The following is a 27312-nucleotide window of genomic DNA, read 5'->3' on the forward strand; positions in this document are numbered from 1 at the left end:
ATATTGCCAGGCGTGGCGACATGTCTAAGCTTTCATTTGAATTTAACTTTCATTAATAGTAGTAATAGACAAACACAGGTGTGTTACAAAATAAGTTCATGCTCAAACTTGCAGCTGTGGCAAATTGTGTCATAACACCAAAGCACTGCATTCATACAAATGGCTGTTTTGCAACAACAATTCCTCGTGTCTTGACCAACCCAGCTAAATACCACTTTAGGCATTCGAGATTATCCCATAAACTAATTAGCAGCTTAACTTGGACCGGAGAGCACAGCGTTGCTCTCTTATCTGCGTCTCTGCGACAGCGCCGAACAAAGTGCCGGGTGAAGGAAGGTGTGAAGAGGTCCTCTCGGTGTCTGCCGGGAGGAAGCAGACTGTGACTGCTCGTCTCCAAGCGGTCCCTCAGTGCTGCTCGCTGTGGAAAACTGATTAAGCTCCTGAATGCCATTCTTTGTCATTGCACTACTGCAAGGGACATTTTTCCATGGTGATTCATGTTGTTGTCTAGACTGTGTCAGTCAGTTGACTTCAATGGAAGATGCTTCTTAAGTACAAGAACACCTTTTTAAAATTAATTTTAAATCCATATTTTCTGATGAGGAAAAGATGATGTGGCAAGAGAGGGGCAAAGCATTAAATGCAAAGCCCCCTCCACTTTAAAATGTGTTTTGTGTGTTACGAAACGATTGTTGTTGATGGCGTGCCTTACGTTTGCGTGCCAGGCTGTCTCCCTTCCACTGAACTCCTCACATGTCATTACACAAACCGTTTTGTGACAGAGCACAAGCCCTCAACGGCAACTGTGCCAGTGTGGCGGCACTTTGATAAATGACACGCGACTTCCTCAAAGCACTTGTGCTCCTCTAGTAGCACTCACATCTGAACTGCTGGAACTCCTGTTGTTGCATGTGGACTGAATGAACATGACTCACTGGCCCGAAGGCCAACCAAACATTTAGATTTTCAAGTCCAACATTGATTATGGGCCAAGTGCATGTTTAAGAGGGTTAAATCTGTCACCTGTGCTTTACCAGAGTGCTAAAACAGTTATAAATACGATCGATTTGGAATTAAATTTTTATTCCCCTTCACCTTATTGTGCTTTATTGTGTTTTTATTGGAGTATTTTAACATGCGTGCTGCTACACACTTTTACTCTGAACCTGTTGCGCCTGTGTACAGTGTAAGTGTGTGCAACTCGTGCTCTTTTTTGCATAATACCGGTAGCGCAGGTTTGATGCAGACGTGATGAGTGTCAGAGAGTTGTTTGTGTGAATTCCGGACATGGCACGATTACTGGTTTGCAGAAGTGCTCGAGGGACTGAAACAATAACAAAGGCCACGTAAAAGACACCAGCAAATCATGTAATTAAAGGCTTTTAACTGTGAGGTCAAAAGGAGAGTCATAATATTGCTTCCGAAAAGAAGTGTACTGTAGGTACGTGTGTAAATCTGATGAATCGTTAACGCTTAAGTTTTTATTAAAGATAGAAATTTGGTCAAGATGTTCATATCTTTAAGATAACTATATTGCTATGTCATTAGTGAGACGCTAAAAATGAGTATTTAGATGAAAAAAAACACATTTTGTCAGAATTAAATGATATTCAGTGCATAATAACTTGGTTATTTTAAGTTCCAGTAATTTGAACAGCCTTCTCAGGAGTCACGTCTTCAGAAAAACCTGTTGCCAGTGCCTTTCTGCCTGTGGTTTTTGCTTTTATCTGTCAGCTGGAGAAACTATTTGAGATGACTGGCACCTGGATTAGCTCCCACATTAGTAAATGCACTTGAAGATTTCTCAGGCAGCTGAAAAATTTGTTTTGTTTTGATTTCGGAAGCCTCAGCCACAGCCTTTCTTGTCGACGTTGAACAGCAAAGCTTGCCACACTTTTTGTGCGTGCAGGTGTACGCCTGCTTGTGTGAAGTGACTGTTCATTGAATTGCTGGGCCGACTCTCATACAATCACTGAAGCCTTTTCTTTTTTTGGTTTCTGCCGTGAGAGTGTCATAGAATCATGAATAGGGCGCAAATGTAGCTCCTCGTGTGAGTTACTGCACATAGGTGTGCCTCGTTGGCCTTCTTTTGACTCGATTATCATCATCATCATCACACACACACACACACACACACACACACACACACACACACACACCCTCACACTCACGTAGCGTCACTTGTTCAGTTTTTTCTTTTATAACAGAGTCATTTGATGTTTTGGCTTGCCTTTTTCTGAATTTGTTTGAAATATGTTTTTAATCATCGCATGGTTTTAAGCTTTGCAAACATCAGAAACAAAAACTTGTAACTGTTGCCTAAGAAATTACATGAGGCGTGGACTCAGGAGGAAATACATCATAACAAAAAAAAAAAAAGTATGAGGCAGGGCCAGGCATCCTATCAGTATGGCATTACAGACACTAAACTGCTCGTGAACGCGTGAAGATTTACCATTGACTTTGTCGCGTTTATTTTTGAGACTATGATGATACAACGGGAACAATTAAGCTGGCCCTAAGAAGGGACCCTGAGACATCTCAGTCAACGCTTGGTCTTCCATGTCATTGAGGGAAAGTTTAGGGATCACCGGGCAGGTAAGTCATTTATCAGGAAGCGTACTTAGGATAATGACAGCTTGAATCTGACTGCTGTTTGTATGCTTTGTGAGGATGTGCAGTTAAAGAGTAAATATTTGGTCATTATGTCAGTTCCTGACAGGCGCCTGTTCCTGTAATGTGATTTAAATTATTATTCAGAAACAACTGGAGTTATTTGTGCTGGTTTACATGTCAAAAGGCTGACAGACTAAGGTTTCTGTGTATTTGAGGAGATGAATGGGCTGAGAAAATTGCGTTGTCTCAGATACACACACATCTAACCCAGAAGGGAAATTAAAATGCACAAATATACAGTAGGTACGATTTTGTTACTTTAGCTTTTGTCATGTTTTTTTATATTTACATTTTCTTTCAGTTTTACATTAACCTAATTCCCTGAAGTCAGTGAGGTAAATGTATATTTACTCAGATCAAACAAAGTATGTTTGCCCATGTGATGGCTATTGTCTTTATTTATCCTAATCTTTTCTGCATGTCTGTGTACCATGCAAAGCTTTTGAGTTGGAATCTTTGCCTCAAAGGGTTTTTTTCTGTGTTTACAGGAGCCATGCTCTTTTAAACATTGAGTAGGTCCATTTGAAGTGATGACAACTGTCTTAAGTGAAGTGCGTAATTATGTCCAGCCATTCTTCACCAGCAGAGGCTTCGGGCTGAACTTGAAGTCTGAATAGCCGCTGATGTAAGAGCAGGACGGTATGAAACATGCAGCTTTCTGGTTGATGTCATTTTTTGTACTAGAGATAAATGAACACAAAAGAAAGACGGATTTCTGAAAGAGTCCATTTTTTTCATTTAGAAATAAAGGCAGCGTATCCAGAATTATAAATGTCTGAGAATGGGTGTAGTATAGTGCGAGTGAGAGCTTACACTTACTAATGTCAGACTTTATTGTACTATTCAGTGAATGTCAACTCCTTCGCTGGCTTTATGACTTTACAAGGCTGTGCGAGCATTTCTTGCCCTCTTCTGCGTGAGCATTATGGCTCCATTATTCAGGTTAATGCACATTCTGCTGACAGCGATAATGGCGCAGTTACAAATATTGTTGTAGGTAAAGTTTCCAAATAAGCCAGAGCCAAGCACTGGACAAGCCTTAAAAAAATAATATATAAAGAAGTGTTTGATGGCAGCTAAAGTGCAGGTCAGTAAAATGTTTGGAATGAAAAGCTAACATTTTAAGCTGCATGACTTAAAAAATGGGGCCCGGCTAACTTTGCAAACTCACAGTTTGCTGTGATCTCGGAGCAATTTTAGGAACACAAAATGTTACGAACGCATCAAGTCTGACTGCACACAGTGATCTGAGAAAAATGTACTCCTGGGGACTAGTTTAGCAAAACAGTAATTCTCCATATGGAAAGTTCACTGTATCTGATTGAATGAAGAGAGAAATATGCATACTTTTTTTATTTATTTCAATAGTTTCTTTGCTCCTTACTGTGGTATGTTAGCCATTGTGCAAATCCATGCTTTGCTGTTTAGAATGTGAATGATGCCAGTTGAGTAAATCACAGGCAGATAACATCAGAGACCTCTACATAAAAGGGATGTTTTGGTTGTTTGAATAGTGGAATGAGAGATACAGGCTGAAGTGAATCGCACTCTACGTTTCTCCAGATAAGAAATTGCTTGATAAAACCTTGGAGAAAAGATGGAAAGAGAAAAAGCCAGTCACGTCTTTTATCAACACCATCACATGTCTATTTTAGACGTGTTGTGCCGAGCCTCCATCTATCAATACCCTGGAGCACTGCAGGGAAATGAAAGTACACTTTCACAAAAGATCTGCTCCTCTGGGAGAGGATGACTCTGTTCCCTTTTCAATGGAGTTAAGACACATTGCATTAAGATCATTGGGATGGAGCCGGGTGTGAATAGGCTTGCTTAGTTTGTATAAGGCGGGATGGACGGATCAAGGAAAAAGTGGGGGAGAGAGTAAGACAGAGAGAGAGAGAGGGAGAGGGGGCAAGACATGCCTGTACTTCCTCTCCACCCAGTCTTTAATGCTCATTGAGAAGCCCCGCAGTGCAGCCTTTGTCCTGGTCATTGTCGCAGGCTTACAGAGCGTCTTTGCCAAGTGAGAGGCTTTGGCGACATATGTCACTTCAGTGAGTCTCCTGTCGCTCCTTTAGCTGCTTGAGTGAAGGGGCGGGCAGGGAGGCGTGTCCGAGGCGCAACATGAGGTGGAGGAGGAAGGACATGTCAGAGATGTTAGTTCAGAGAGAGTTGTTGAAGTGATCCCCTGATGCTCCTGTACTTTTAAATGGACTTATAGTGCGGCCGCCTCGTGCCTCCTATAGAGGTGGACCTAAGATGTAAAATGACTCAAACAACTGTAAGTATCTGATAAAAAAAAAAAGGTTTGATTTTGCTAGAAGATATATCCTTGCTGTACTTCACTGTATGTGTAACTGTGTGAGAGATTTTTCCTGTTTCACTGACAGACAGTCATACATGCTGGTTTGTCTGTAGGGCACTGCTTGACTTTGAAGGAGGGGGTAGGGGTGAAAGGGAGGGTATGGCGGTCACCGTATACAGTGTGTGTTGGCAAGATTAGTCGTGTAGTAGTCACACTCTTCATGCTGGGGCCAACCATTGGCTTAGGTAACACAATCCCTGTGGATTTGTGGCTATGATCTGCCATGTGTTCGGGTAATAGATCCCTTGCCTCTAAAAACAAATGCTTACATAGGAACTCCACCTCTTTTCTTTCATGCTGTAAGGATTTTGCTTTTTAAACCACGTGAGCTTTGTTTGAGTTGTCATTAAGAGTGGCAGCTTTGCAGATCTCCACGTGCATATGAAGCTGAGTAATTTGTCCAGCCCTCGAAGGTCTCTGGGTGTGTACCAGACGGTGGATTTGTTGTTGCGCATGAATGAAAGTTGACTGGTTCGGTTGTAGCTGTGTTGTCAGGATCAACACAAATCTTGATAAAAGCTCCCATTTCTCATTCAAATGGAGGCCTGTGAGGCCTTCCATCTGACGGGGAGTTTGCAGACGCTGCTGGTCTGATCTACTTTTATTTGTGCAATAAAAATCTCAACTCCTGTCACAAAAATGTGGACATATGTCTGTAATAAACCACGATGGGTTAAATATAGTGCAAAGCGTTATCTGTTCGGGCGTGTGCACGTGTTAATCAGCCTAGCAGTACTAGAATACAGTAGTTTATAGGTTTAAGGCAACAACGTAATGTAACATTTCTCCATTGGAAGAAACCTCCTTCCAGCGTTGTTTACCTTTAGGAGATAATCACAAATTCCTATATAATACGCAACCACAATCTCTCCATTTGTTTAATTGATTCTAAATTCAAGCCACTTAATCCCGAAACTAGTCTATAACAATTACCACATGAACCTTTATCACTCAGACGAGTAGCCTTGCGTCCTTAGGAGAACCTCGAGAAGCAGTCAGCCGTTGTTAAGCAGCGTACTGTATGACTGCTGGAGCTCCCTGCCTTCATTCTCCTGATAGCAGGATTAGCTGGAGGGTGAACCCATTTGGCATTGCCAGTGCTGCTGCCACAGTCTCAGCACTGTGAGAACTAAGCCGTGAAAACACTGAGGAGCTTAGACCAATTTATAGACTGCCATCTTGGATCTAGCGATCGTAGCAGACAGCAGCTTAGCCTTTGTGCCAAGTGGGTTTACAGTAAGCATGCCATGCGATGCCACCAGCTAGGCTTTACAGTTCAAAGGGTAATCTCCAGACAAGCACTCGGGTGTGTTCTGCTACAACATCACAACAATGAGGGACAACCAAAAGCTAAATGGCTGGGGTCTTCACTGTTTCATCTCCCATCAATTATGCAGAATGGGTCTGATTATAACCCCTTAAGCTCCGGTCTTTTCATAAACGAGAATTAAATCAATTATTTGGTTTGAAGTATTTAATTTAACAATCTCAGCAAAGCATGCATGAAGAATTTATACATGAAGTGATAGAAAAAGTGTTGGTTTTCTGACTTCTTTTACAGGGGTACCCACTGATAAGCCACTACAAGTTGTTGTTGTGTATTGGCTTGTTTTTATACTGGAGGTCATTCCTTTGAGATTAAACCAGAGGCCATTATGTTTTACATGGGATCCCTCAATAAACAAGTATACCTGTATTAGAGGCTTCATGCTGTCCTACTTATGTCCTCACTTTCACTGAGCTGACAGCAATACTGGATGCAATTCTTCAACATTGCTACTCAGGGATTATTTACATGCTGCTTAGTGAATGTCCTGGAATATGTACTGCGTTTTGTAAAAGATGCATTTTAAGCCTTCACACAACTTTTTTTTTAAATTACTCAGTGTGTCTTTCAGAAGATTTGTGAACTTCAGGGACTAAACATTTGTTCTCTTTCAGGTGCCCTGTGCCTTAGCAATTGGAAGTGACGGCAGCTGATGAACACATTTTCCTCATCTCTACTGTCTCCTTTAACCAGCCGAGTGGAATGAGGTTGGAGGGGAGCCTGCAGCTTGTTCTGCTTTTGGCCTTGACCTGGAGGGCCACGGGCCTCAGAATTCCTCTGGAAGGTAGGAGTGTCATGAAACTCATCTGGATCGTGCTGACGAGTTCTCACTTGTTCTGTGTTTACATATGAAGATTTCCTGAGATGGAACGCAAAGCATGTGTGTTTCATTCTTTAAGCTGTCCTGCCCGCATGCATGTTGGGGAACCACTGCTTTAGTGTCACAGTAAAGGTTGGTTTAGGTTTGAGAATGCTTTGCAAACACGTTCTGCCGTGCTATTTTTGGGCTGTCTGCCCTTGGCACCTCATTTATGCCGTTTATGCTGTGTTGTTACCACTAAACGTCACCATATTGCTGTACTGAACTCTCTTCAGACCAACGGTGAAACCATACTGACATTTAACATTTCTGTGGTGATTTTATGTCTTTTCCTAATAGTGGAGCAGCCTCCAACCATAGTCAATCATACTTTGGGTCCCATTATTGCACTTCCCTTTGACAACACCATCACCGTGAGGTGCCAGGCCATCGGCAACCCACCACCAGAGTAAGTGAAGTCAAGTACTTTGAATTAAGACATTATTGGCTGATTGTTCGATGAAGCTTCTGAAAGATGTATAAGTGCAGAAAACATAATTCATTGATGGGTCTTTTTTTTCATAATCTGCTCCAACAGATATAGATGGACAAAAGATGGTCAAGCCTTTTTCCCTTCAAACTCCTCAAAAATCAGACCAGACCAGAAAAATGGCACTTTTGTGCTTCACAAGAAGGACCTCTTCCAATTCCAGGGAAAATACAAATGCTTTGCTTCTAACAAGCTGGGAACTTCCATGACGGAGGAGATTGAAATCCTAGTTCCCAGTCAGTATTCACATAAAAATGCTATCCAAATTGTCCTGCCATTGTCCTTTTTTCATATTGAAATGTCCTTTTGGCCTTTGTTTTAATAGGTATCCCTAAGTTTCCGAAGGAAACGCTTAATCCATTTGTTGTTAAGGAGGGAGAGCCTATCATCCTGAAGTGTAACCCTCCAGAGGGTGTGGCGCCACGTCAGATCTACTGGATGTCTCTCGGTAAGATATGAAGCACATATGCTTGCAATTTCTCTGATGAAAATTACTTAATACTAAACGTAACCTGGAGTGTTGGCGTAGACGTCAGGGACCACGCTTGTAACCAGAGGTTTGCTGGTTTCGATCCCACTGCTGGCAGGTCATCCCTGCAGCTCTCAGAGCAAGGCCCTTAACCCCCGACTGCTCCGGGTGTGTTAGTAAGGGAATCCTCTGTAAAACCTGTGCCACTGCGGTGACCCTGGAAGACAGCTGTCCAGATGTATTAATTCCCTCATTTTATTGTAGCTGCAGACTCAACCGCAGAGTGCCTCATACTTGTTGCTCCCTGTTCCATGGATGGATAGAAGGGTTTGGTGAACAGCCATCAGGGCAGTGCAGTCTTAAAAATGTTCAGTCCCTGGTTAATGGGGCATTTGCACATGTTTGTCAATGACCACTCCTAGATTCAGCAGGCTGTAAATAATTAAACCATTCAGCATGTTGCCTGACAAATCTACATGCAAATGTTTTTCTTAATTGAAGCTGCTACTCTCAGAGATGTAGAAATAGCCTGTAGGTATAGAGAGAGCTTAGGCAATCATAATATTTTGGAACATCTTCACTCTGTTTTGCTCTGCACAAGTGGGTTTGAAGGTGTGCAAAAAGCTCGTAATCTAAAGTAAAATCTTAGTCTTGTTTATCTTCTTTCACACTCAGCTGATTGTTGCATAAAAAGTGTGACACTTAAGTATTTCAGATTTTACTGAGACGTGTTTAAATTGAGGTAATTATTGATAACGAGTGTGAAGTTTCATAAGGAATTTGTTTACTTTTACTGGGTGAGCGCTTTGCATGACATAAAGATGAGAGTTTTCCTGCAGTAAATGTCCATTTCAGGAGATTCTCGTGGACAAAAGAAAGTACACAAGCTGGTGAAGCCAGCTGTGTTGGAGGAGGCAGAAGGCTGTCCTCCCAGCCCACAGGCTATCAGTTAGGACTAACAATAAGGACAGATAAAGAAGACCATACACTTGAGGCTCACAGGTTTACTTCACATCAGGACTCTTTTTCCCACCCCTGCCAGGCAAAGTGATTTACTTTGTAAAAGGTCACCTCAGCTCTGTCTGAAGTGCTCCGTCAATAGGGGCTGAGCTTTCTGTCCAACCCCTTGAAGGTTCCCAGCTGCCTCCAACAAACATGACTGATGTCAGAGAGAAAAACACTTTTTAGGTGCTGAGGAGGACAGGCCCATGGGCATGAGACGGAATAGCTTAAAACACTTGAGGGTAAAATGTGTTTTCTATTCCGTTTGGGTTTAAAATGATCAGTTTTTAAGCTGAATTTTAAATGTATTCTACTTTTATGGAATAATCTTCATCCTAAATAACACAAAACCCGCCTATAATGAGAATCTGGTACAATCTGCTCTGCATATGACCAGGAATATACAACTTTATTTGTATCAATAACCCATCTTTATTTAAATGTCATAAAACAAACACAATCAGAGCATGTTATTGTGAGTCTTCATGGAGCATAAACAAAACAACCAACATCTTCAGGCGATCCCTTCAATGAAACCCTTTGCATGTGCTGGTTAGACAGTGCATCACTGACCCAAATCTTCAATAATGACACCATATAAACCAGTCATGCTGCGATACAGCACTTACAAGTTCACCAGGGCTATAGAGGGAAACGCTGTAGGATATACCCTTTATTATCCAATCTGTGTTAGATTCCACTAGTTTGTCGTCATGTAACCTGGTTTTAAAGTTCCTGTCATCGTGTGATAATTATATTTGAAGTGAAGAGATTCTGTGACGTGTTGCAGGGCAATGTAAATGTCAGTTTCACGTTGTCCTGTTTCTAATACATATATGTTGTTTTCCAGATCTCCAACACATTGAGCAGGATGAGAGGGTTTCCATGGGAACTGATGGCAACCTGTACTTCTCTAATGCCTTGCAGAAAGACAGTCGTCCAGACTACTGTTGCTTTGCCGCCTTCCCAACGATACGCACCATCGTCCAGAAAACTGCAATGGCCGTCGTAGTCCAGAGCTGTAGGTCTATGGCAAAGTTGGTGTGGCTCAAAAAGCCACTTCTTAAGTTTATACTCAAATAGCGTGACACAGTGTATGAATATTAACACTAAATCCATTCATTCACACCGTCAAAAATCATTTGGATGTTTTTCCAGGTATTTATGCTGTTCTGCAGGGTATTGCCCTACTGCATACCACAAGACAGGCTTGTCTTGTCATGTTTATGTTCCGGGGAAGTCTGTCTTGTTATGACAGTGGATTGAGTTATATCATACATGCTCATGAAAATGAGTCATCCCTATCACTGCCTGCATTACCTTCACAGTGTTTTGTTTTCATTCCAGTAAAAACCGACAATGGATCCTCCGACAGCGGTGAAGTGGGTGAGTGACACTTCAAATCCTTCGCGGTGAAAATCCGAACATCTTTAACAAAGGAGAAGTTAGCAGAGTCCATTAGCACTTTGCTAAAAGCAAGCCGTTGAGTGCAAACCTGCGTGCAGATTAGATGAGCAGTGAGTAAAATCCTACCTATCAGTGAGGAACACTCTTCTCTGTGCTGATTGCAGCTGAAGCCCCCCCAGTGAGAATACCCAGCCTGCTGCTGCCCTCTGGTGTTCAGACATTGAAGGTGTTTCTGAAGGGAGAAGCTGTGCAGCTTGAATGTATTCCAGAAGGATAGTACGTGTGCACACTTGCAACCATGTGATTGAAACCCTCTGCATTTCGCTGATTATCATATCAATTGCGAGCATTAACATGAAGCTGTTTCATGTTGTAGTCCAACTCCGAACGTAACGTGGATGAAAATGGGAGGCAACATGATGGGCCGGGTGAAACTGAGCAACTTTCAAAGGCTGCTGAGCATTCCCGCTGTGGAAGAAAGGGATCAGGGGAAATACATGTGTACAGCTGAAAACTCTGCTGGGAAGGCCGTCCACTACTTTGATGTCATAGTGGAAGGTTAGTCAACATCATGGGATGATTATACATTTGTTCCTGGCTACATTCGCTCCTGCTTCAAAGAGAAAGCTGTTAACACAGAGATGGCATTTGTTTCAAATGAGGCAAACATGTGAGTCTTAATGTCTTCCAGAGCCACCAAAGTGGCTGACAGAGCCTCCCCGGAGCCAGCTGACCGTCAGCGGGTCTGATGTTCACATCAAGTGCTCCGTCAGTGGAAAGCCACCGCCGGTCATCACTTGGAGGAGGAATGGAGAAATTATGAGAGGTGAGTGCAAATAATTGCAGCTGCGGTTTCATTCGTCTTTCGCCACTGGCCAGGAGGACAGTGCAAGCTGCACCGGACTTCAGTCGCAGAGCCGAGAGTTCAATGTGACAAGCAGCTGTTAGTGTAACTCAAGGATACACACACACGCACAATACAACCCAATGTAATTCTATGCTCTCTAGCACATGCAAGAGCAGAAGTTCTGCTATCATTCAGTCTTTATTTATTGATAAAACACTTTTCAGACAGTTAATGTAGCTCCAAAGACTTTACAATAAAACCTCAACTATTCCGATTATGCAATAACATTAACAATTATCAACAATAATGAAGCCTTTGGAATTTTAAAAAAGATGCTATTTAATAAATGACACTGAATAAATCTTAATAGGTGCAGATGCTTTGAAAGAATATTTAGATGTTGTCATCATTCTCAGCCTGAATAACGTATTGATGGTGCCATGTTGACGATTTATTGACGTTCTGTTACGTGTGTCTCATCAGACGACGACTCGAACAGGCGAGTGCTGGAAGACACCGTGGTTCTTCATAACGTGAGGCCAGAGGACAGTTCTGTCTACCAGTGCGAAGCGTCCAACGTCCACGGCAGTCTTCTGGCCAACGTGAACATCTTGGTCATCAGTGAGTGTTGTTGGAGAGACATTAAATCTGCACAGCAGAGACACACGAGCAGGAACAATAGAAGATGTTGGCATCGACGTCCAGTGAGGATTTACCTAAACTTGTTTTAATTCTTACAGGAAATATGAATTAAGCTGATATATTTGAGAAAACGATCCCATAGTTTTGTAAGGTTTACCTGAAAATGTACAAATAGACCTCAACAAATTAGATGCAATGAAAAAGTTTCTCCATATAAGATTTGTCAAACTCCCAAATTGTAGTATTTAAAGTCTGTCATAATTTTTCATATCAATTCTTAACTCATGAAAATGTATTGATTATTCCCTCTTTAGTCTCCCAGAGGGAATACTTGCTACAGAATTGACCCATCGCTGGGCAGCCACAAAGCTCGGGGCTCAGGAAGAGCTGGTGAGGGCGGGGGGTCTTGTTCAGGGACCCTCAGCGCAGGTTTTTGGACTGTGGGAGGAAACCCACACACACTGGGAGAACAAAGATGAACTGAACATGCAAATTCCACACAGAAAGGCCCCCGGCCAGGATTTGAGTATTTATTGAGTGCCTGAATGATCATGTTAAAAAAAAAAATAAATAAATAAAAGATGATTGAAAGTCTACTGCAAATGCTAAGGAAGGCTCAAAACTGCAGAGTTTGAGCCTCTTTTCCTCCCAAATTCTTTAAAAATACATTTTCTATGATTTCATATTTTGAACACACACATCAATGGCTTGTATCATATATATCAAGATAAGGCCTGAATTTTACTCTTTATATAAAGCGGCTTTGGATAAAAGCATCTTCTCGATGAAATTTTTGGAGAATATATCCATTTTACAGATATACAGTATATATATATCTTTTATTCTTTCTGTGTAGCCACATATGGTCATGGGGCAGATCTGTAATAGGTGAAAATAACCTTCGGAGCTGCATCATATTTATCTGGTACAAAAAAGCCAGCTCCTCCTCACTTTGTACAGTTCAAATATATTGACCTGACATTCAAGGTTGTATAAGTTATGTATTTAAACCATAAATAGAACTTGTAGCTCGCGAGTCCCCATCTGGAGAAAAGGCACCTGATAGAAATGGAAGAGTGCCAGATAAACAGGGTATCACCTCTGGATCAGCTGGTTGGATTTTTTTTTATTCCTTTTTTTTTTTTTTTGCTATGAAGAATCGCTGATGCTTCTTGCTGCAGTTCTAGCTGTTTGCTGCACTTTGTTGTTTCCCACCATGCATGATATGTGGCCTTCACCACGTGGGTCTTTCTACTGCTACACACACTCCTGGTGCTCCTTCAGCCCCTCTGGTCTCCTCACAGCTCATTATCAACTCGCGGTCACTGTTTTCTTAACCAGTTAAGGTTCCTTGTCTGTTTTTTTTTATTTGCCTGCGACGTTCACTTTGAACATTTGGTTATTTTCCTTTTGGTTTAACTCCACATTTTCTTTTTATTATTTGAAATCTGAATTACGTGCTATTCCTGTTATTCTGTTCTATTCCTTATCATTTCCTTCATCTCAGCCTCAGCAAGGTGTCATCGCTTCATCAAATCGTGTTCCTGGGTGTAGCGCTCCTCATCACACATGTCCTCAGTTTGGATTTGAGCTTCTGGACTTTTAATAATTTACTCAGTCACAAATGTCAACATAATTTTGCAGAGTTATAACCCCCGCGGTGGTCTTGTCCGTCTCTGAAAACACAACTATAATTCAGTCATGTCTTCTGCTCGACATTTGACATTTAGCGGTCCCCCCCCCCCCCCCCCCCCCCCCCCCCCCCCACACCTTCCCCCCACACCCTGCTTTCAGACATGGCTCCTCTCATCCTGACAAGAGACTACCAGGAGTACGCTGTGGTGCTCGGTGAAGATGTTCACATGAACTGCAGCGTTTTCAGCTCTCCACCTTCCAGCATCTCTTGGTAAGTGTGTGAAATACGACATTTCTGATTGTTTTGGGCAGTTTTTACCATTGTCACGCATCATGTACACTCCAAATAAATAACAAAACACAACAGTGGTTGTTTGTCTCACATCACTGTGTTTGAGCTTCTGTGGTTTGATTGAAAGCAGCTTAAAGGCTTGAGTACAGCATGAACCAACACACTTACAGTATTTGGCAGCGAGTCACGCTATCAATGGCGCTCTGCTTCAGGTGTCTGCATGTCACAGAGAGATGTTGACACTTACTGTATGTCTGTTTAATGAGATAATCCTCTTCCCTTCCTTGAAACTGGGCTAATTAAATCCTATTAGCCACCACTGAAGCTCGGTTACAGTTACACAAAAGAGAAATTGGATCTCCGACGGTCCGTGACGAAGCACTTTCTCACTCTGGATCTTAAAGTCGAACTTCTGTTCCTATTTATTCACGTTTTGCTTAAATCTAATCAGCAGTTGAAAGCTTGGCTTCCTTCGATTAATTTTTTGCTTCAGCTCAGACTTCCAGGTTATTTATTCAAAAGTGAATTTGGAAATATCTGAGCATTAAAATCCATCATCTCAATATATATACAGTAGATTAAACGGTATAATATTTTGACTGAAAGTTAGTTGTGAGTGTGGGTGTGTGTGAGATACTTTCAAACATCACAGTAAATCATAGTCATAAAAGTGAAGAAAAAGAAAAAAGAGAAGTTTTCCTTTTCAAAGCACTTTATTCTGGTAACAAATGTTTTAAGTAAAAGTAATAAAACACCATTTATTTGGATGTATTCACTGTTTTAAATATATCTAATGAATGATCAAGGTATAAAACAGGTTCTGTTTACACAGAAACATTAACATTGATTGTGTTTCTATTTAATCCTCTAAGACAGCTTGATGACGAGACTCACTCATGTCTTGTTTAGAATGTGAAGGTTTTATGGGAATTTAGCATTCTTTTCTTAGTTTGTTTTGGTATTCTGTGTTATACCAAAGATAAATCAGGAACTCAGAGTGAATTAGGTGATGTAAAGTGCAGTTCTTCTATAATAATATGTATGTAGTAATAGTGCCACACTGGTGCATGACTGCTTTTGCCTAAATAGCAGGCAGTACAACATTTTTGAAACACAGGAAGTCAGGATTTGAGTGAATAACTGCAGCTTGGTGTGAGAAAACGCATGTCTAGGGTTATAATGTGAGTTCAGAGTCAAACGGCTGCTGATTGGCAGGTCTGATCTGTGATTGCTCTGCGATTTGCATGCTGTACCATGACTTTCACCCAGCAGGAACACACTGCAGCTGTTCTGTGCCTCTAACTTGAATAAATCATGTATGGAAAAAAAAAGAATGAATAGATGTTGTGATCAAGTGCAAATACTTTATTTTTTTTATTCAAGGCTTTAAAATTTCTCTCTGCAGGTCCAAAGATGACGTTGCTCTTGAGGGAGAACGGTTTTTCGCTCTGGAAAGTGAGCAGTCCCTGAAAATCATTAGCACAGAGAAAGCTGACAGTGGGAAATATGTGTGCGTCGCCAACAACACGGAGGGCACGTCGGCTGTCACCGCTGTGCTGGATGTGAAAGGTACGCCAGCCTTATTAGAGCATTCTTTAAATGGACCTAGTGTAGCAGACACTGCACACGTGGCCAGGTCCACTTTTTTTTTTAACACTTTCCAAAGGTGATATCTGCCCGGCTCGGCTGATGTCAGAGAGAAAAATCTTCTTTTTGCGTTATTCAAGAGAAATACCAACTTCAAATTAAGGCAGATTAAAGTCTATGTACTGTAACATAAAGTTGGATTGATCTCATTTTGTCATCTGTCGTATCCTGTTTAATAGTTAAAATGAAGTTGGTATGTCTTTATCAGGTCTTTTGAAACTCCTATGTGGAAAAACCTCTTAATCCTCATCATCATGAATAATAGCAGCCTCTCGTCTCATGAGATCATGTGATCTGTTTATTGGGTGCGCTCTCGTCATTCGCGTCACGTTTCATCTTCAGACCCGACCAAAATAGTCGGCCCACCTCAGGACCTGCAGGTCGTCAGCGGAACCTCAGCCCAGCTCATGTGCGAGGCCAAGTACGATAAAACTCTGCGGGGCACCTTTGAGGTTGTGTGGAAGAAAGACGGGGAGGAGATCCCACTTTTCTTTGAGGAAAATTCCAGGTAAGTGTTTGTGTTTTGATTAACTAGTTTTCAGACGTGAAACTGAGCGAAATAGATTTATTCAGCGTCTCTGCATGTTAATCACACAAAAGCAAAAGAGTATACAAGGGGATTTGTTTGTATCTTGATTGAAGACTCGGAGATGGACAGTGTTGATGTTTGATAAACTGATTGACCGCTGCAGTTTTCCTCAGGTTTTGGACGCCCTGCTGCTCTCATAAAATCAGTTTGCACTTCTGAATACTGAATAACACGTTTCTTGGATAGTAGTTATTGCAACATTTTAAAACATTTCTCCACAATTCTGTTTATCCTCAGATACTTTGTGGACGACGACATGCTGCAGATCCTGAACGTGAACCTCAGTGATCAGGGAGTTTACACCTGCATCGCTCGAACGAGCCTGGATGAAGACGCTGCCACCGCGCTGCTCACAGTACTGGGTACGACCGATTCATGCATAGTATTAACAAAAGCAGGGAATATTTAGGATGTGAACAGTCATTTAAATGGTAAAAAAAACCCAGTGCATTTCAGTTCAGATGTGTAATTCAGTGGTTTCCACAATTTAGCCTGAGCCTAACAAAGGGATTAGGGTTTAAAAAAAAAAACCAAACCGCTCATGAGTTTTAAAAAGCAGGAATACTTGAGGAGTCAGGGGGAATTTATTATTTCAACATCACACTGTCCCTTAGATTAAATTCTCATAAAAAGATAAACAAAGATGTTTTTTTTTTTTTGTTCTCATTAAAATGCACATTTTGAGAGCTAAATTAATTGGAAATGGCAAGATGATGTCATGAAATTACAAAATAAATCAGGTTCAACAATATGTTACTACCATCAAAGAACTAACTGTATAACAATGAAGATGAAAAAAAAAGGAAAAAAGGAAACAAGAAGAAAAAAAGGGGAAAAAAACTGTATAACAATAAGATTTTATAATGTGAGGACCAACACACACACACACACACACACACACACACACACACACACACACACACACACACACACACACACACACACACCTTATTTTGATTGTCAAAGTGAACTTTGCCTCTGACTGTTTAACTTCGTTGTTTGTGCTGCAGATGTTCCTGATGCTCCAACAAATTTAGAAATTTCAGAAAATGGCAATCCGCGTAACATCAGTCTGTCTTGGATTCCTGGAAGCGATCATAACAGCTCCGTAACAGGTAAATAAATATTCACCCTGAAATTCACACCAATGTAGTTAATTGAGCCCTTTTTACCAAGTCTTCTTCAGCAGTTGACGCTTGCTCTACTACATGTATGTGATTTATTTATTTTTTTTTGCATTGAGATACTTCATAGCACACTTGTTCCAGCCAACTCAAGCCACTCCAACAGAAAACTGGAGCTACTGGCTGAAAAATATTACTTAAACTTTATAGTATTCTTTCAAAGTACAGATAATTCATAGAAATCGTGGACCAACACTGACCAGCTTGGCTGCTTGAATGAAAAATGGCTCCATGAAGAGTTCTCAGTCTGTATCGTTTTAACTCTCCCGTTAAAAACAGCCTTGGATCCGTGTGTTTGTGGCATTCTAAATCATTTACTGTGAATCATTAAATGTTTTCATATCTCTTCTGTGGGAATGAGATGGAGCAGATTCTGCGGCTGTGATCATTGATGAGTGTTAACTAAAGTTCTTAAATGAGGCAAGGCTGCAAATAGCTGTGATGTCCTGATGGTCCTGGCAAGACGGCTTTGTCTCTGATTTAGACTCCAAAGATGAAAATGAGCCAATTTATCTCTGGAACCAAGTGATCATAAGAATTTACATCGACTTATAACTTCCTGGAGGCATCTTGGGTTTTTTTTTTCCTCTCTATGCATTAAAGAGATTCATTAAATTAAAGGTACGCACATGACTTTAAAGAAGTTGTGAAATTTTTGTAAAAATATAGAAACGGAATGAAATTAGTCTTTTTATAAGTTCAGACCCCAAAAACCTTCTGTGAATTCTTGAAGTTCAGTGAACATGATGAATACACTATCTCTCACGAATAGCATTTTATTTTTTCTTCCATATTCACTGTCAAGTAATTGGCTTTCTTTCTACCTTTTGAGGCATTGCTGCATTTCTTTGCACATTACCACCACCTGCTGACCTGCGCAGTAATGTAGCCTTATAGACAGATGCACAGCATTGTGCATTGCCTGCTTTGCATGGGAGCTACAAAGCAGAAAGAATAGTTCCTGGTGTCAATAACTGTAAAAAAAAAAAAAGAATTATAACCTGCAAATAAACAGATGGAAACATCAAATACACATATTTCAGAATAGAATAGTTCTTTATTGTGTTTACAGCAGTGAACTGAAGAGCCAAAAACTGAGAAGCCGTGAGACACGGCTGCCGCCGCCTTACCATGTAATGAGGATGATTTTAACTGAAGCTATAATGAGGAATGTGTCACTTAAATCCAAAGATGCATTTCATCCAAACTTATTGGAATTTTTAAAGCGGTCAAACGTTTCCAATAAAATGTTGTCTGGAAAGCAGTCTGACTGGATCGTAGAAAATGTATCTGCTTTGTTAAAAAAAAAATCGGGCCACAAAGTGACTTATTGCTACGTCACAGAGTTGAGAAAAGTACATACTCTGTCTGTATTTCAGTAAAAATCACAATACTTGTGTATAAAAAAGGATGGCTTAAGATAAGGGATACAGGGAAGTGTACCGATTTTGCTTTTTTACTCGAGTAAAGATGAGAAAGTCGATGTTCAGAAATGTGATTCAGTTCAAAAGTACAAAATACGGTAAACAATTATTTTTTACTTTGTCAATGCTTTTTTTCACATACAATATACTAACTATTGTTTGTGAGTTGGTACAGTATCTGTAGCGCTAGTAATGAAATGGATTGAAATTGAACTTCTGGTTTGGGGAATTCAATCATTACAAAATAATTGAATCATTACAAAATTTGGGGCTATTTTTGTTTTGGTGCTTTTGTCTTTTGCCCTCTCATAAAGTCACAAATTTGACTCTGTTTGAACCAGTTATGCTGGTTTCTGCTGACAATGTGCACCACGTTGCAGGAGCGCGTGCTGTAAGGCGCTTTCGTTTAAAAGATAGGATTTTAATGACTGATTAATTCAGAGAGACCAAAATAAAACCTGTTTCACCATTTGACAAAAAAAACCCCAACTCGTTACTGTTTATTTTCAGTAATATGTTTGTGACTCCGTTGCACCGCTTTTCTATAAAAAACAACAACAACAAAAAAAAGTGAAGCAATTGAAAGAGTAGAGCGGTTGTGTGGCAATGTCTAACTGTGTGAGTCTCTTTCCCACGAGCACAGAATTCGTAGTGGAGTACGAGGAGAGCAAATGGGAGCCCGGAAGGTGGAAGGAGCTGCAGAAAGTAGTCGGTAACCAGGCAACAGCCGAGCTGGCGCTACACGGACACCTTAACTACCAGTTCAGAGTGTATGCCGTTAATGCCGTGGGACCCGGACCCCCCAGTGAGCCCACGAGGAGACACGAAACACCTCCTGCTCGTGAGACTCATTTCCTTTTTTCATTAACTCTTAGTGGTTGAGCGTGTTTTGCATAATTGGATTTCAAAGACCCTTAAAATTCTCACAAACAAAGTAAATACATGATTCATGTGTTGAACAACAACATTTTATCTTTTAAAAAGCTCCTGAAAGGAACCCAGAAAACGTCAAAATCCAAGGTCACCTTCCATATCAGATGGACATAAGCTGGGAGGTAAGTTTATTTTTGTACGTCTTAGTGTTTTTTGAAAACGCTCGAAGTGCCCACGTTCTCAAAACCGTCCCCTCCGTGCTCGGTACTCCGCAGCCGCTGCTGCCCATCGAACACAACGGCCCAGGCCTTGAGTACAAGGTGAGCTACCGCAAGCTGGGGGTGGAGGACGAGTGGAGGGAGCACATGGTGAAAAGGCACTCGTTCGTCGTGAGGAACACGTCGACGTTCGTCCCCTATGAGATCAAAATTCAGAGCAGGAACAGCGACGGCTGGGGTCCGGAGCCGAAGGTGGTCACTGGGTACTCCGGAGAGGACGGTGAGTTGTGGGCATTAAATAGTAACTTTCATTCATCGCTTCTGTTTCATGTGGTTTATTTATCTATGCAGCAAGTAATAATATAATGATGGTCAATAATTTAATACCTGTCTAACAACCTATTCAAGCCAATAACAAAACGTTTTGGCAGTAATGTCATAAATTGACATTATTTGAGCACATTCCACGACGTGATATTACAGTACTTCACAGTAATGTAGTTCAGTATTATCCATGTATGCATGAGTTTGACCTTACATAACCAAACAAGCATGACTAATACTTCTCAAATTAATGAGAACGCTGTTGAGCGTGCTCATTTTGGACAAGCAAATTTCAGTCTTCAAAAAACTTCTATTTCTAAGAAAAGCTGTTCTATTTATGTACCCCGAGATTATTAACTGCAGTTACATGTAAAAATACAAAGAAGTTTATATGCTCTGTCAATAACCAGCCAATAATGTAATAACTTAGTTCATTCAGGGAAAAATCTTATTACACCATGAGCAGCTTTCCACCAGATTTCCACCATTATTACAATATTGTTTGCTACAATATTTATTATAATGTCCAAGTTGTTTTGACACCATTTTGTTTAAAACTCATGACTCACTCTAAACATTTTGTGTTACTGTTTTTCACCGTGTCCTCAGTTGTCTTTTGGCATTGTCTGCGGGAAAATGTGTCAGGTTGGGTTCCTCTCTTCTCCTCCGCCTCTTTGGTGGGGTTTTAACCTCGTCCAGGTGTCCAGTAGTGACTGCTCCTCCCTCTGTCGCTGTGTGTAGCAGGTGGCAGATAACGTCTGTAGAGGAGACGGATGTCAAACCTCCACTTTGGTATCAGAGGCTGCTGGATGTTTGACAGATCATAACAGGCGCCGTGCTGTAGGGCTGCTTCTCTTAGTACTGTCTGCTTTGCTCCCGTCTTTTCCCGACTGTCAGTGCCGTGATGTGTAGATCCCTGCTTTCTGAAAGTGAACTAGTCAAACGATACTGCTGAGGAAGTGGATTGACAAGGGTAGTTAAGGTATGGTCTGTCTTTAAATTCATGTCTTTTAATGAGGCTGTAGTCATCTGAGAGGGTTAATACTCTTCTGCCAGACAGGTACAGCACTCTTTGTTCATATGTTGACTTCTATTGTGAGGGAGTTTTAGCAGCGGTGGCCTGTTTCTGACCTTTCCTTTCTCTATCCAGTCCCGACTGCGGCGCCGCGGGACATTGCCGTGGAGGTGATCAACACCACTATTCTGAGAGTGAGCTGGACCCAGGTCCCATACGCCACAGTGCGGGGTCATCTGGGGGGCTATTATGTGAGTTTCAAAGCTCTTCATTTATATATTTATTCTTTCCTATATGTAATGGAGCTCCCTGAAGTATTTGGTGTACACATTTTTTTTTTGTCTCAGCTCCCATCATGGTATTTGTGCTGTGTAAGAATTTCACGTTCATTGAATAGAAATGCTGACTTGTTTTGAGTGTGGTGATTTCTTCAACCACAAATAACACTTTAATATTGCAATTTCTTTAACCTTGAATGAATAGTGTTTTTCATGAAGGCAATTATACTTTCACAGTCCTGGAGGTAACATTCAGATAGTTTCTAGGTTCAAGGGTCTTTACCTTTACCTGCTGCAATTAGATCTTTTCCATCTCATTATGAGAGATGTTTAACCCCCTTTTTTATGGATCCATTGTGTCATACCTAAAGACAGCTCCCGGATAAAAACACACTACTCGCACTGTTCTGTCTCTTTTGCCCTTTTTTAACAAATCTTTTAATGGGGCAGGAAAAAGCTGAGGCACAGAAACAGAAATACTCATTATGTGTGTCACAAGTGTTAATTTTCTTCTGAGCTGCTACATTCAGACAACTTAAGGGGCTCCAGGACGAGTAGTGGGATCATGCCTGTTAAAATTGGGCTAAAGATGGTGGTTTTCTTTGAAGGTATATGCCACTTAGAATGGAGCAGGGTACAACTTTCAATGGTTTTGTTTTCTGGCTCTAATGCACTTTTATTCAGCAGTGGCTGAATAATCAAATAAATTTAAACGTCACATTTTTACAATAATTTTCCTTCATAGTGTTTGATCATATATGATACGCTCATGGAACAGGCTACAATGCCAAGCCGATCGCGCTACAAGAGCCTTTTACTGTTACTGCGGTTGCTTTGACGCTGCAGCAGAGCTGCGTTGCAGCAACAGGTCTCCAGTCCTGTCACGTCACGCCAAAAACTCAACTGGGTCAACATAAACACCTCAAGGTGTGAAAGCAACTTTTCTAAGAAATTTGCATTCGGCAGACTGAAAAAGGTGACAGAGATGGATGTAACATTGCTACTCAGTTTCACCTTGTCGTTCCTTAAACATTGTGCGTCACTTTCCTGTGGCAGGTTCACTGGGTACGGGGGAAAAGTCTGCTGAATCCCAACAAGGTTTTAGACGAGCACCACGCCATGTCTTTCCCCGGGAAGAGGAGTCATGCCATTGTGCCGGGCCTTGAACCGTTCTCCGAGTACAAACTCACTGTCAACGTTTTCAACAACAAGGGCAACGGCCCCAAGAGTGATCCGGTCACCTTCAGTACTCCGGAGGGAGGTGTGGGGTGACACACACACACACACACACACGCACACACGCACACACACACATACACACACTAAACAACCCACGCATGCTCTTCTCACAAAATACACAGAAACTCACCAGAATCATTCAACCTTGCAGGCTCAGTAAAGCAAAAAAAAGATGGCAAAGAACTTTAACCTTTAACAAGGTGCTCATTCAAATACTTGGAAATTGATAAATGAAATCCAAGGATTTTATTGAAGGTGATTTCAAACCTTTTTTTTTTTACTTTACTGCCTTATATAATCCATTATGACATTCTACATGCCGTTATGAAATACTGTCCTATTAAATGATTTGAAGTTCGTAAAAGCATCCTCCAAATGTGACTGATAGATGAACTGGAGGTATTGAATTGCGACTGATGTACTGCCATGTGCATTAAATACATATTGATAGTGTACGTATATGATCAAGAGTGATTTTGCCTATCTTTTGCAGCAGAAACTGTAAAAACTCGGCATTTTCTTCATTTATTTTGCACGAGGATTTCAAAGAACTGAATATAATTTCACATAACAGCCTGGGACACTCGCTTGTAACATTTAAGGGCCGTAGAAAGCAGCACAGTTCATTTCATGCATTAACATGACTGTCGTGTCATTAGTTCCACAGCAAGTGCCCATCCTGACCGCCTCCGACCCCCATAAAGACTCCATTCGGCTGGTGTGGGGGCCACCGCTGGAGGCTAATGGCGTCCTCTCTGGTTATCACCTGCAGTACCATCTCAGTAAGTTCACCCACCGCTCCGCCGCACGCAACGACGGCTCGCATGCAGCAGACCCCTGGAGCTAACGGGAGGTCTTCTCCCTATGAAATTTTCTCTTAGCTGTAGCCGAGTGCTAAGTCTGGGGTGTGAGGCGTTGTGGGCGAAGTGTAAACACAAGTGTAGCAGAGAGCCGCAATGTGAAAGGGAGAGTGAGAAAAGGAAAGCATCCAGGCCACATGAGTGACAGAGTGGCTGTGGGATGCTCCGGTGTATGTTTGCACATACAGAAGGTCTGTGTCCTGTTTGTTTATGACATTAAAGATGTCTCTTTACTGCTTCTCTCTGCTCTTGTGTGTTATCCTAGGGGACAGTAGATGGCAGTGTTTAACACTGAACCCTGCAGTGTGGTTTGCAGCATCCCTTTTGTGAAAGCTGCTTCACACTGTGGTTTTAACCTGTGTTTCCTGTCTGAGATCCTTTTGGATTCAAAGTTTACTTAAAAAGATATGATTTAGTCCAGTGCTGTGTTTGCTTCTGGTGCATAATTATTTGGCATTTATCGCTCAGAAAGGTTGCATCTTCCCAAAAAGAAGAAGAAGAAGAAGGTTCCACTTTACTGCTTGAGGAGTTTTTAGGGCGAGCAAGTCAGCGAGGGTCTCTCATTACGATCCCTGTGTTTTCAGAGCCTACACTCTCGTTGGCTGACATTTCTGAGGTCTTTTGTGAAAAATGTGAAGGCAGAGACAGCCCTGTGCCGCCTCCACCCGCACCCACAGAGTCTGTCCAGCTCTTCAATACTCTCAGTCCCCTTCTCCTCTCTGCTTTTTCCCATATCAGATGTCAGGCTTTACACAGTTATTCCCACACAGTGCAATCTGTGGGTGTTGGAGTTTTTTTTTTTTTTTTTTTTTTTTTTTTTTTTTTTGTGGTGGTGCTCTGCTGGTCACGTAACTCGAGTGTATTTCAAGTTTTGTGGATAGAAGGTGTTCCGTTACATGTCTGTATTTGGTTCATGAAACCACCTTGCGATTATTTCAGAAATCGATTAATACCAGAAACATGAAATGCGTCTGCATGGATGCACGAGTTGTGCAAAGTGGCACAAAGGCCCAGGTTCTCACCTGCAGTTCAACAGTTTTGCAGTCATGGCTCCACTGAGGGGTGTTTCAGGCGGAGTATGCTGCACCCACAACCCACACACTTACTGTACTTTGATCTATAATGCATGTTTAGTGATATGTAATGCTTCTCCTGATTGCTGCGCTTTCGATTTCCTCCTTTAGCCGTCTTATGTTTTCCTCTTCCCTGCTTGTTTTCCCTTCCTATCACCAGCACTTTCATTTTTTTTTTTTTTTTTTTTTTTTTACCCCATTCAGGTTTTTTTTTCCCAGTTCCTCCTTCATGTCTTCTTAGTTTCCACCGCCTGCTGCTTTTCTTTTTCCTCATCTCCTTCTCCTCCTCCTCTTTTCATCCTCTGCCACTTGTTTACACTCCCCCCCTCATCCTCTTGAGCTCTCCATTTCCCCCCCTTTCATCTTCTCCCGCCCTGCTTCATAATGTATTCCTCCTCGGCTCACCTGTCACGACATGTATTCACTATATTCATGCGCATGAGCTAGCATGTCATCTCTTCATGCTTCCCCCTTCCTCCACCATTGACCCTCATTATAGTTCTGTTCCATTAATGCACAACATGACCCAGCCGCCGTGACTCTTTTTTTTGGCGTTGATCAGTTCAGGAACCATTTTGACATCTTCCTTTTCTCTCTGCAGTTAATGAGACCTCGCTGGAGGTGTTACATTCTCAAGAGGTGAACATCAGCGGGCCTGACACCACTCAGTGGCAACTTTGGGGACTAAAGGAGGGCAGCCTCTACCGATTCCACCTCAGTGCGTGCACTCAGGCTGGCTGTGGACCTGCGCAGGCTGAGGAGAGCAGGACTGTGACTGCAGAAGGTGGGTTGTCAAAATCATTGCAAATATGGTAGCGAGGCTTTTTTTTTTTTTTTTTTTGCATTGCCTTGAACCACAGTAACACACAACTGATAAGTGCAAAACAATAAATCACACAAAGTGGAATTATTCAAATATCCTGGCAATGAAAAAGGAAAACAGACACGTACCCCTCAGGTTGGCTTGCTTGTGGAGAATGTTTCACACTGCGGCAGGAAAATTAACCTGAAATGCACCCATTTCTTTTTTTTAGCAGGGAATTCTTGAAGAGCAAACGATGCAAGGAGAACAGTTATTGTCAAAGCCAATAGTGTGCAGTTGTTAGCTTATTAAGTAGAATTTTCAGGTATCTGCTCTTTATTTGAGTGTTTCTTCTCTGATGACATTACCTTTCTCCCTCATTGATGGCTGAGTGCAAAAATTTAACTGGATTGTATTAATATTTCTTATATTATTGCCCGTTTCTTTTAAAATCTGGAAAATAATTTAGTTTATGAGTCAAAACTATGATTAGGCTGCTGTATCCATACTGACAGACATGCAACTACAACAATAACTACAGTGTGTATTTGTGCATGTGCTTGTTAAAAAAAGTTATTTTTGCTTGCTTTCATTTGGTTAAATATATTTCTTTCACTTTTGCATAAGCAGAAAAGTTGAAACAGAACTTTTGCATTCACCAAAGGGCTCAGTTACATAAGTGTCTGCACCCCGACTGAAGCAAAGAACATGATTTCTTTTGCCATAAATATGAGTTTGATGCATCTTAAACCACTGCTGTCAGTAATGCTAAAATGAGGCAAAAAATGATTAAAGTTTGAATTCCTTTTGCATATTAGAGATGGTAACCTTTTACCGAAGATAGTTGGGGTTGTGCATTTCAAACAAAATGGAGTGTGTTGATATTGTTCCTAAAAATCTACAATTAATAATAATCTATAAAATGAATTTCATGAAAACAGGTGAATTAAAATATGTTTTTATTTGCTATAGCTTGAATATAAAAGGGTGCATATCCAGTTTGCCATTGGCTCTGGCTGTTAATACTCAGCAGACCTGCAGCAAAGGATCCATGTGAACCTGAAGACACGTTGAACACAGGGAGCCTTCAGTTTAGTCGAGTCACGACGTATTTAGCGTTTAATAAAACCTTCTTTTTTTTTTTTTTGAATAGCACGCTGAGCAGCATTCATCTAAAACTGGAGTGCCGTGCTTCCTTTTTAATTTCATTTTGAAGTTAAGCAGCAGAATTTCCCATTTCTTTATCGTCTAAATTAGCTTTTAAAAAAAGAAAACAACCTCCAAGAAATTACAATTGTGTGATGAATTGGACCATGCATGAGTGCATGAATTAGCTTTATGGCATCATGCCATTTTAGCAATAACTGTTCCCTGCTTATGTTTCTCACATTGTCGCCACATAGACTTAATTAAATGCTGAGGTGCAATTTAAGGATTCGTTTTGGAACCAAACATGCAAGAATGATGACTTGTGATTTTATCGGCGGAAAGAGAAAGCCAAGATGTTCAACCATTTCTTCTGCAGTTTCAGTAATATTTTAACCAATTTGGCCAGTTCACCCATTCAAAGTATGATGCATGCTTCTTTCAGCTCACGCTATCTGGGTGTTGCCATTGCAAATCATTGTTTAACTGCCTTTCACAAAACAACTAAATCAGTTAAATCAACCAATTTGTTTCATGAATATTAGTCTAAATTTGAGTAGAAGTAAATGGAAAGCCATGCAGGGCTATACCTTTCTGTGCGTTCTTCTCTGTCCGTACCTAGGAAAACT

The 27312-nt window shown here is 41.2% G+C and overlaps 1 protein-coding gene across 13 annotated transcripts in view; it reads left to right on the top strand.

The window, feature by feature from the left end:
- The window catches only part of chl1a (cell adhesion molecule L1-like a), a 47646-nt gene that overhangs the window by 7941 nt on the left and 12393 nt on the right, over window positions 1-27312 (top strand). For 10 of the 13 annotated variants that reach the window (XM_030118233.1, XM_030118237.1, XM_030118240.1 and 7 more), the window contains exons 1-23: window positions 4819-4957; window positions 6983-7152; window positions 7528-7636; window positions 7766-7953; window positions 8043-8165; window positions 10039-10209; window positions 10536-10574; window positions 10760-10871; window positions 10972-11153; window positions 11287-11421; window positions 11926-12063; window positions 13879-13990; window positions 15417-15580; window positions 16001-16166; window positions 16485-16609; window positions 17258-17362; window positions 19499-19696; window positions 19840-19910; window positions 20004-20226; window positions 21421-21536; window positions 22620-22824; window positions 23462-23584; window positions 25337-25519. In XM_030118233.1, the coding sequence (XP_029974093.1) occupies window positions 7071-7152; window positions 7528-7636; window positions 7766-7953; window positions 8043-8165; window positions 10039-10209; window positions 10536-10574; window positions 10760-10871; window positions 10972-11153; window positions 11287-11421; window positions 11926-12063; window positions 13879-13990; window positions 15417-15580; window positions 16001-16166; window positions 16485-16609; window positions 17258-17362; window positions 19499-19696; window positions 19840-19910; window positions 20004-20226; window positions 21421-21536; window positions 22620-22824; window positions 23462-23584; window positions 25337-25519 (3070 nt within the window). In that variant the 5' untranslated portion in view covers window positions 4819-4957; window positions 6983-7070. Of the gene's footprint in view, window positions 1-2415; window positions 2599-4818; window positions 4958-6982; window positions 7153-7527; window positions 7637-7765; window positions 7954-8042; window positions 8166-10038; window positions 10210-10535; window positions 10575-10759; window positions 10872-10971; window positions 11154-11286; window positions 11422-11925; window positions 12064-13878; window positions 13991-15416; window positions 15581-16000; window positions 16167-16484; window positions 16610-17257; window positions 17363-19498; window positions 19697-19839; window positions 19911-20003; window positions 20227-21420; window positions 21537-22619; window positions 22825-23461; window positions 23585-25336; window positions 25520-27312 lie in introns of those variants that run through there. The other 3 variants (XM_030118234.1, XM_030118235.1, XM_030118245.1) reach the window with 3 other exon arrangements.

Source organism: Salarias fasciatus, chromosome 20, assembly GCF_902148845.1.
Source record: "Salarias fasciatus chromosome 20, fSalaFa1.1, whole genome shotgun sequence".
Lineage (NCBI taxonomy): Eukaryota > Metazoa > Chordata > Actinopteri > Blenniiformes > Blenniidae > Salarias > Salarias fasciatus.